Raw genomic sequence first — 10,710 nt, forward strand, 5'->3', positions numbered from 1 at the left:
ATGAACATTTTTTATTATTTTCACTCTGTATTTCAATCACTCGACTAATTAAACTCATTAAATCAATCACCAAACACTTTTCAAAACCTAAATAAATCATTAAAATTTACTATTTCCTCGCGAATACTCTTTCTAACTCATTTCTCCATCAAATTCGTAAAAACCGTTACCAAACATTTTCCGAAACCCTAAAAAAGTCAACAAAAACTTGCATCATGCTAATTTCTCCTAGATATTGGAATTCTAATTCCTTCTAATTCATTTTTCCACGTCAATCCGTAAAACTGATCAAGATAGATAATCATCTAATGTCCTCCAAATCAAAAAATGTCAACAAAGATCTATGTATATCATAAACACAGATTTTTTTAGATCAAATTTGAGGGTGCAAAAATGTACAAAATGTACATAATATATTCACAGTGAATAATATTTTATGGCTAAAAGAGATCTCTATGTCTATATGTCTCATTTCTTCAATTATGTTAACAAAAATGTAAAATTACGTGAAAGTCCGTAGTCTATACGTCCGATTGATCCTTTTTAACTCTTAGCATATCGAAGATAAATCGAAATTGTTTGTCAATTTTTTTTCGTTATTGATATTTGTTGTGATAACTTTTATTCCTGTATATTTATTTACCAGAAATACTACTTATTCATATAACAAAAAAAAAAGGAAATAAATATTGATAAACAGTAAAAACAGCACAGAGATCTTTAAATGACCCACCTTGTTATATTAAAAGTTAAGTACACTATTTATAAAGGTTCAAATCCCTTATAACTAAACTGCGGATATTTATACAAATTTATACATTTTTATAAATACGATTAAAGAGATAGCACCTGGAACTGTGCACCTACTAGATAAACATTATAGAGACTACGATACTATACTATATATATTTTGGATATTTTATATATTTTGCATATTATATGCATGCTGTGCATTTTTACACTTTAGAATTCCTCGTGAATGCGTAGAAATCCGCAGTCTACTTATAACTCATATTTTCACATCGATCCACCAAACTCATTGAGCACTCTTCCAAACCCTAAAATAATCAACAAAGATTTATATCGCGTTAATTTATCCGAAAAACTGTAAATCTAATTCCTTCTAATACATCTCGCCACATCAATTCGGCAAATTCATCGGGACGATCACAGTGTGTGAACGTTCTTCGAAACCCAGAAAGTACAAACGAGGTCGGTCATTCGAAACTCCCACGCCACCCGTTATATTCTCTGGTAATGAACGCAACCACCTTGAACTGGCAAACGGATGAACGGCCAGCCAGAGCCAGAGTCTGTAAGAGCAAACTTAAACCGAAGAGAGACAAATAAAGAGAATAAGCGAGAAGGATAGTGAGACTGAAGGGGTGTGAGGTTGGTTAGGGTAAGAGGGAGCGAAGAGACGCCGTGCTAGCCACTAAAAGGGGTTGCGTCCTCTCTCCAGTGCGACGGAAGCACCTTTCTGTGTCCCATCGCTGCCTCCTTTTCCCTTTTGCCCTTCGAGGGAACTCCCACTCATAGCCAGCCGTTAACTCCAGCATTTGTACGCGTGTATACACGCGTCCCTGCATTCGAATGCCTTTGCATGCGTGTCCTCGTCCTTCATGCGTATCTGATAAGCCATTGACGGCTGAACGATCTGACGCGATTACGCGTTGCTTTGTCCAATTGCTTCGGTGGTGTCTTCCGTCTTATGGAAAATTCACTATCCTTTGTCATTTTCTCTTTATTTCATTCTTTTCTTGTTTTTTGCTTTTGGATTCGTTGGTAAAGCATCTCAACCCTTTGGAGCATAATGGCATAAGTTTTAACTCTTTGTGACACAGTGGATATGGTTACCTAACCATATCTTATGAGCTGTTACATTGATCAATTCCATAATTTAAAAGTACTGAAAAATGACGATGTTTGACGAACTTTGGTGCATAGTGGGACAAAAAATGTGCCGCCCTTTCAATACTTATACATTTATGCACAGTGTAACGTTCGTAGTGTCACGTAAAAATAAAGAGAAATTTTATTATGAAGGAGAAGACTTTATTTTTATTTCGTTTATACAAGTATAAGACACTTCCGAACTCTAGCCGTGACCGTACGAGAGTGAGTCCCTACAATCTTTTTACTTTCGGTCATCTGTTCTCTCATTACCCCCCACTACCCTGTAGGCGTACGTGATCGTTGCTACGCTTCTGGAACATTTTATGGTAGGACCGTTAGATCATAAATGAATCCTTAGGTACTCTGCCAATATACATTGTCGCCAAGGTCACCATGTGTTCCTCTCGTCGGTGCATCGGGTGCGAAGTATGCCGACCGGGACACCATCCTGCCCGAGGTGTGTGTGTGTCCTGGTCTCTGATGTAATTTACGTTACAGTAGCTTGAAATATTAAGATAACTCGAGGCAGAGCGGTGTAACAGCGCAGGAGTCAAAGGACGACGCGAATCGAGAGCGACTCGTGTTGTTGTTTTGCCTCAGGACGTTGATACAGCTTTGACGCAGAAACGTTATGATAAATAAACTTCGGGCAAAACAATGCCGCCGCTACATGCAACCGTCGAATGAAGACGCAATTAGAGCTTTTTTTTAATATTTAGAAGATATTTATCAAGGAAACTACCGATATGGAGACAAAAAAGTAATTTAATTTAATTATACGTAATCAATGTAATATCAAATATCTCTGGGTTCCTTGTATAATCCAAGATCTCAAACAAGATAATAATTCATAATAGCTCGTCGTAAATCATATTCAGGTTTATCTGATTTTCCGTAGATATAATGCTTGCGTATTAACATATTTTCTTGTCAAATAATGGAAATGGTATGAAATTTTTCTTTATTTCGTAAATATGAAAAAGCTATTACAATTATCATTTCAAAATCAATATTAAGTCAGTAGAAATGTAGAAAACTTTCCGCGCAATTTACTTAATTCACCATTTCGTTTTACGCGATTTTTTCCTCGATTTAAAACATTAATAACGTAGCTTTCTTCTTCTACGACTTATATCTGTAAAATTAAAAGTTTGGGTTAAAACTTGCATCGGATTTAGAAACTGTAATATGTGAAATGTTCATTTTTTTACATAAGTATAAAAACAATTGGATGATGAATTTGTTAATGTTTAACGTAATTTTCGTTTACATATTTTGGCTCTTATGGCTCTTTGGCTCCAAGAGTTTTAACCTTAATACTAATTTCCTGCCATCACATTTACTTGTAAAACCTTATTATAATTAAAATTTGTATCATTTCCTATCTTTGATTAATATCAGGAAATCTTCGCTTTATATCTATCGATATAAATACAATACAAAAATTAGGTAGTATCGTGACAAAGTTACATTTCTACTTTTTACAGGAAGACAATTTTAAAGTGCTAATATAATTCCAACCAGTCTCAAAATTGTCTTTTTATTTCGTTTAAGTGTTAGATACCTACATGTTTTTACTGGCCTCTTGAACATATCAAAAACGTTGAAAGTTAGATTTAATATCATATAATGTCATATCGTATAATTTCTCTTTGGAAAATAAACATTTTCCATATTACAATTTTATAATTTCATGTCATAATATACCTGCTTCTGAAATATTCGGTAATCAAAATTATATCGACTACGATGGCACACAATGCGATAAAGGACGCAACAATCAACAGAGACAGGCCTAAGATCAATTTCCATTTCAGCGTGCGTTCATAATTGTTGTAATGTATCAGAATGTACAGAGTAACTGGAATAATGGTTGATAAAGTCGATGAACAAACAGCTCCTACCACGGCGATGAATAAATCCAATTTAGGAATTATCGCTGCCAACAAACCTGTAATTTTGATTTACGTTTCGTCAAATTTATACGATCGCTCAAAAGTCGGACTATATTCATAGAATGTGTATCCTATAATACATCGGACTATAAATATCTTACTCTTGTAGTTTGATTTTTATTTTTATATATACGAAAATAAGGATAGGGAAATTTTCTAAACGAAAAATTAGATAAATGAAATATTAACGCGTTTCATTGACGCTAGAATGCCATAATGGACTCGCCTTTTGTTTAAAGAATTCTCAAAAATATAACTGATATACCGCGGATGTTCATAAAAATGCGATCAGTTTCAAAACTGTTTAAAAAATAAATGGAAACCCATACGAAGCGAGAAGGATTTCTATGAAATGAAAAAATATGCTGAACTTGTAGAATCGTGTTATCCTCTTCGATTTCGATGATTTTTAAAATATGGCTAGAAAGCTCAATATTTTAAACAACATTTTCTTACACATATAACCGTCTTATACTAACCTTAGTTTCCGAGGTATTCGCGAAAGACTGTAAATATCACCACACTATACTTCTGGCTATAATTGTACGTCTATGGATATGCTTTTCTATCTGACTAATTGCTGGCTGCTTATCATCCTCTGTCTATAGACGATAGTCGGACAAACTTAACGTCCGCTTCCACATGCATATACGGGACAACAAAAGTGCAGGAAACTCAATCAGTATAACTCAATCAGAAGTGAATATCAGAAAAGTATTAGGTTTGAATTTAGGGTAGTATTTTCAATCCAGCCGCTGCGAGGCGACCGCCAATGTAAAGTGATAAAAATTATTCTATTTCGTAACATAATAATAATTATTTATTCGTCTATTATTTTAATATTAATTTCACGCAAGCGTTGCTGGCCGCCTCGCGACAGCCGTATTGAAAAACCTGACCCAAGCCTAATCCCAATACATTGATGATATTCACTTTTAATTGAGACGAGTTATAACAGACGCTTCTTGCACCCTCGCATATGTACGTCATGCACGGGGTTTCTAAGCTCGGCTGACCCTCGTTTACAAACTCAAGATGGTGAGCCAGTGGCCGGCAACTAATACTAACATACACTGGCATAGCCGCACAACTATATACAGAAATACACTGTAGTAGTACCTGCAGTTTTATGCGAATATTTTGGAAACTAACCGAGACCGATGGTTATATGTATAGGAAAAAATGATTGAAAATGTTGATTTCTATAACATATTCAATAATCGCCGAAATCGGAGAGGACGGAACGATTCTACAAACTCACCAAAGATATTTTAATCTTAAAGAGCAAATATATAGGAATTTTCGAACATTTTTGCAGATATTATACAACAGGAAAATTCACATTGAATAAAATCGTAAATACAGTACTTGTTTATTTCTTATTCGATTAGTTAAATATCCGCAAAATAATCATCAGATATATTAAATTAGATCCCATTAACGATCAGTGTTGTTTAATAATCCAATTGTCCGGTCGATGTCATTCGCAGTATGAGAAAATTTGTACAAAGGTCAAGATATTATATAAATATTTGCATAAATATTATGATATGAAAGTTTTCTGACTTTTTTACTCGTCCGTTTACTGACTAAGAATCAATCACAAGATCGGTAGTTAGCCCAGCGAAGCGTCCTTTATTAGAACGATGAATACTTGCATCAAGAGTTCCGCTATGGCGCGCCACGAGAGAAACTGGGCTATCTATACTAAATTTCACGAAAATAGATTCTGGAACTTTGGTAATATCTAGCTTGTGATGGACTGCCATCGGATCGATTGATCGATTTCGCGAACTTCCCTCGCGAGAAAGAGGGGATTCAACCCGTTGCAACCGATCAAACCTCCCTTTGAGTTTACCTTGAAAATATGAAAGAGAAAGGAAACGAAAAGAGGAAAGAGAAATTTTCTCTAAGATCGTTTTTTCATCGTATTCGTTCGTTTTTGTTAAACATGAATATTGAATAAAATTTAGATTTCTGTCAAATATTAAAAGTGTTGCATTGATTCTGTTACAGACCTCGCATTTTTTATTTCCAAATATTCCGAGTAATGTCTGAATCATACCCTTGTTTCAACAGATAAAAAGATATTTAACGTTTCAACAAAATATTTGGCAAAATGTTGCAACGAAAAATTACACGGTCGAACAAAAATTGCTTTTAGTAACAAAGATATCTTTTTCTCTTAAACTTAAGAAATTTGTACTTAATAGAAAAATAGAATTGAGTGGGTTACTCGAAAAACGCAACGGGCTTAGATATGTATAGTGTCGAGTATTTTGTAAAATTAAGCAAACGCGAAATTGAAAGAGTGAGAGGAATGAAGACAATTATACGATAGTGAGATTATAACTTACATAACTTACTACAAACGCAAACAGAATGGTTTTCTTCTAAAAGGAAGTAACGTATGCGAAATGAAAGAAACAAACATGAAATACTGAAAGAGAAAAGAAGATGAGAATTCTAAATGAAATTGTTTTCCATGAAACATAAATATTTTAAATAAAAGGAAGATGAAGAACTATTAAAGATATTTTTTGCGCCATGAAAAAGATGTTTCTTTTTAGAAAAGGAAAAGAAACAAATCAAACTCTGAGCGAAATTATTGATCGACATAAACAATCACGTTGAATAAATAAAGAAATAAAAGATGCGAAAGACATGAAGTTATATATCACGATAGAATTGTTTTCGCTAAAGGTAAATTGAGAAAAGCTGAAGTATGCTGTTCGAAACAATTATTCACACTCGTCAACCGTAGACTCAAAAGGAAAAATTCAATAGTTTCTGTTATACGACAACCATCTGAGCTTATTAATGTTATACTTTAAACAATCTACAGTGATTACAACAAGTATTTGCACATACCCTTAGTTTCCTACGGAGAATTTTCTTTCTAGGGTTCTATATTTTATAATATCAAATTTTTGCAATCATATGAAAATATTAAATACTAAATAATAGACGCTATAATAATTTCAATGGTTTGTATATACCTTTAATAGCCAGTGTATAGCCTTCAGCCTTAGTGAGTTACCTATCTATAAACTTTTATATTCGGCATGTCAGATATTAATCTATAAATGCGAATTAATGGTAAACTATCTACTGTATAAAAAAAATGTTCAAAGCTGTGTCTCGCTATTTTTATTGTATTTCATAAAAATCGGCTATTTGCTTTTTTCTTTGCTCTTTTGTCGATATGTTTTCTGCGCGACAAGATAACAGTTAAAATACCTGCTAGACTAATGGTTTTTCGACATGATTAGAATATCAAAAATTATATGATTCCGTTTAAGAAAACGTGAATCAGAAGAAATAATTATACCAGATTATGTTCTCTGTAAAGCCATTCAATTTCTGCCTTTCCTTTATACAGCAGGTAATTGACCAGTAACTCGTATTTGTACATTAAAATCGAATACTCTGTGTATTACATGATTAATATTAAATAAAACTGAGTGAAAATATATAAATAATTTCTAATGTCAACGTGGGCGAAAAAATTTAAAAAATCCAAACAATTAGAGAATTGCTACTATGAAAGGTTCTATTAAAACATATCGACGTAAATAAGATTTACATGGTACTGCGATAAAGATTAACTTTAAAGCAATCAGTAAAAAAAATGTACAAACGCGAAAGATAAACATGGACATCAGAAATGCAAGGAGAACGATCCTCTGATCGTTTTGAGCACAATAGGTATAAGAATTTCTTTACACAGAATGAAAACTTTATACGTATATACACGTAATAAGGCTGATGCCCAAACGAACTGTCAGATTCCAACAACATGATGTTCCGTAGATTGAGTTTTTATTAAGTGCTGGAATAATATACTCGTCCAATAAGATAATAATTGGCATATAGCATTGTAATCCATATGTGAAATATATCGATAGACCCTGCATCACGAATGCAGATATTGTTCCCCTAACAAAATAAAATAACAATATCGTGTCATTGGCTATATTATAGAATACACAACCGTTCATAAATATTCCCACACTTTGATTCATTTGTATTAAAATGTATAAATTAACGATAAACTAATAATTGAGAACAACGTAGCCAAAAACGATAATTCGATAAAAAAAAAATGTTACAAATATCAGACAAAATCAGATGAAAATCTATTTTTTTTTTCATAATACGAAAAAATATAGGGATTGATAAGCCAGTAATTTAAAGAGTTCGTCATCATCTAGCCACGCATACTTTACTGTTATCCATCAACATCTTAATTTGATTTTTTATGAAAAGAAATTCTCACTTCCATTGGATATTCCAATATAATTAGAGTTTAGAACAAATTACAACCGAATAATGCAAAAAAACATCAAAATTTTTGATTTTTAAAATATTAAACAATTAAAATTAGTATCAGCCAAGTAGCCTTCTTATCATTTTGTGTATTTATCACTTAAATATTAGCGTTCGCAAGAAATGTTTTTGTTGGTATAGAAGATCTTCTTAATCTACCTTATAATTCGTATTGTAAGAAACCGATTGAAAGATCTAAAGATAAAGAATTTGTCAATTAATAAAATAATTTTACAAGACTGTATAATTACAGACTCTAGTTTTCTTATTAGGTTAATGATCTCATAATATCCTATTATATATAATGCTTATAAGGAATAAAATTATTGCAGTTGAATTTTTTTTTATCCGTAGTTTTATAATTCAAATATATCTTGTCAAAAATAAACGAGTGGTGTGTCTCGTTTGAAAGAATAAAATATATGGAAAAATTTGTACAGATCGTTTACTGGATGGTTTCGAACGAAATTGCCTCCTGAGTCGCAGCCCCATTTCAGGTAACCAACAATACCGATAAAAGTATGCAGAAGAGTTATGTGCATCATAGCGTGGTTTAATACTCCGCTGAATTTCGTGTAATTCCATGGCTTTTGCATATCGTGTTGTATTGCTAGCACCTGAGAATAATTATCCCCCATTGAAAAAGCAAACATTTTTTGATTATGGAGTAAAGGAGTTTCGTACAAATTATTTTACTACATAATTAAACTGTGGATTTTGATCTATTTATAGGAAATTGAAAGATGCGAAAATGAACAGAATGCATATAATATAGAGAAGCGTAGTAAGTGAAGCAAATTTTTGCTTAGATTATATTTCTATAATTCCGTTCATAAAAATTTGCATAAAAGTCCACAGTCTCGTAGTAACAAAATATATACTATTTCATGTAATATATAATACATAATAATATAAATTATATAAGAGGTTCGTTTTTAGTTATTTAGTCTAAAAATTGAACATTAGATTCAGCGTTCTGTTAACTGAATATAGACGGAAACTTACTATTCCAGGAGAACTCATGCCGAAGAAAACCGTGCCGACGAATTTCGGATACAAATACATGTCCGGGCCAATCACGACCCACTTTTCGCCAATTCCATCTTTCAAAGCGTATACTGCGCCAATCATGGCAGCAGCAGAAAATAGCAACAAATTACCAAAAATGGAAATAACGGCGATGTCGTGCAAATATTTCATCGTGTTTATTACAAAGCAGAGTGGAAACAGGAACGGGGCGTAATATCCTTGATCTAGGATTCTTCCAGAATCGAAAGACTTTTGTATTATCCCAGATATGAATACAACGTACACTGCGCCGATCCCTATATAACACATTAGGATTGTTGCATCGACGAAATATCTGAAAAATTCGAATGAATTTTCCAATGAAATACCATACGAAGAGGTTCGGAAAAGAATTGTTTTTCTCTCGAATTCTTTTATATCATTATAGCACGAAGGGTGAATGAACCAATTATAACGTGACCAAGGTATTGATTATGGTACTTTTATTTGACACACTGAATTTTATTTTTTATTTCTCTTCTTTTTTTATCCATCTGAATTTGATATTGATTTGTAGCCTGAAAATTTGATATAAAAAAGCGGATAACTTTTTCTAAAAAGTACTTAAATTTATTTTTCATTAAAAATACTAGTATCATTGGAATGACTAACTTATAATCCTTCATTTTATAAATTTATAAATTTATTTTATAAATTTTATTTTATTTATTTTATTTATAAAATTTATAAAATTTATTTTTCTAAAAAGTACTTAAATTTATTTTCCACTAAAAATACTAGTATCATTGGAATGACTAACTTATAATCCTTCATTTTATAAATTTATAACTATATGTTTTTAATACAGTCATGAATCGAGGTTTGTCTTTTTCCTTTGCATTAAGAATATTTTCTTTTTCTTTGGCAATCTTATATTTTCGTATTATCATACATCATATTAATATTACAATTATGTTGAACACCTAATGACTTTGTTATCTTCCATCTTCTCTATTGATCTACTGGCAATGTTTCTTTATTAAATATCGTCAATAATCGATAACCTCGAATATTAAAGAATGTATTGACGTTTCTTTGTAAAATAAATTACAAAATTACTAGATGCAACGGATAAGGTTAAAGTAAATTTTTTTAGATATAAAGATTCGTGTGAAAAAACATTATTTTATGTTTTCTATTTCTCTTATCACATAAAACCATTTGACTGGTTTCATATGAGTTACAAGATACCCTATAAATGATCAATCTTCGTTATAAACTGGTCCATACATCTTATACAAGAATGAATTCATATCTTTCATTTGCTGCAACAATAACATAATTTAGCAATTATGTTTTTATGGGAAATGAGTTTGAATCGTTATAATTTTTCGAAAACACGCATTAAACCGCTAAATTAGTATAATAAGATGTCGAACTTGCATGTAGAAAAATGTTATAATATTCTCATTTAATTCGATAAATTTATATGTGTCTTTAAAACTATTCCGATTCCGAATTT

At 31.9% G+C, this 10,710-nt stretch overlaps 1 protein-coding gene across 1 annotated transcript; it reads right to left on the reverse strand.

The window, feature by feature from the left end:
* Positions 1-1,036: 1,036 nt before the first annotated feature.
* On the reverse strand, positions 1,037-9,518 carry LOC105666767 (proton-coupled amino acid transporter-like protein CG1139). The gene is made up of 5 exons (XM_012318816.3): positions 9,186-9,518; positions 8,619-8,797; positions 7,606-7,790; positions 3,604-3,847; positions 1,037-1,058 (listed from the first exon to the last, which is right to left on the reverse strand). The coding sequence occupies exons 1-5, from the start codon at positions 9,516-9,518 to the stop codon at positions 1,037-1,039; spliced, it is 963 nt and encodes a 320-aa protein (XP_012174206.3).
* Positions 9,519-10,710: the final 1,192 nt, after the last annotated feature.

This window comes from Bombus terrestris, chromosome 4, assembly GCF_910591885.1.
Source record: "Bombus terrestris chromosome 4, iyBomTerr1.2, whole genome shotgun sequence".
In the NCBI taxonomy this organism is placed as follows: domain Eukaryota; kingdom Metazoa; phylum Arthropoda; class Insecta; order Hymenoptera; family Apidae; genus Bombus; species Bombus terrestris.

What these genes read in the sequence shown, in the direction of transcription:
- LOC105666767 (XM_012318816.3), bottom strand. Translation starts at nt 9,518, where the DNA reads ATGTGTTATATAGGGATCGGCGCAGTGTACGTTGTATTCATATCTGGG. An exon ending in GCATGAGTTCTCCTGGAATA is followed by an intron (nt 8,798 to 9,185) that starts GTAAGTTTCCGT and finishes AATTATTCTCAG; the next exon opens with GTGCTAGCAATACAACACGA. An exon ending in GGGCATCAGCCTTATTACGT is followed by an intron (nt 3,848 to 7,605) that starts GTATATACGTAT and finishes TCAAAATTACAG; the next exon opens with GTTTGTTGGCAGCGATAATT.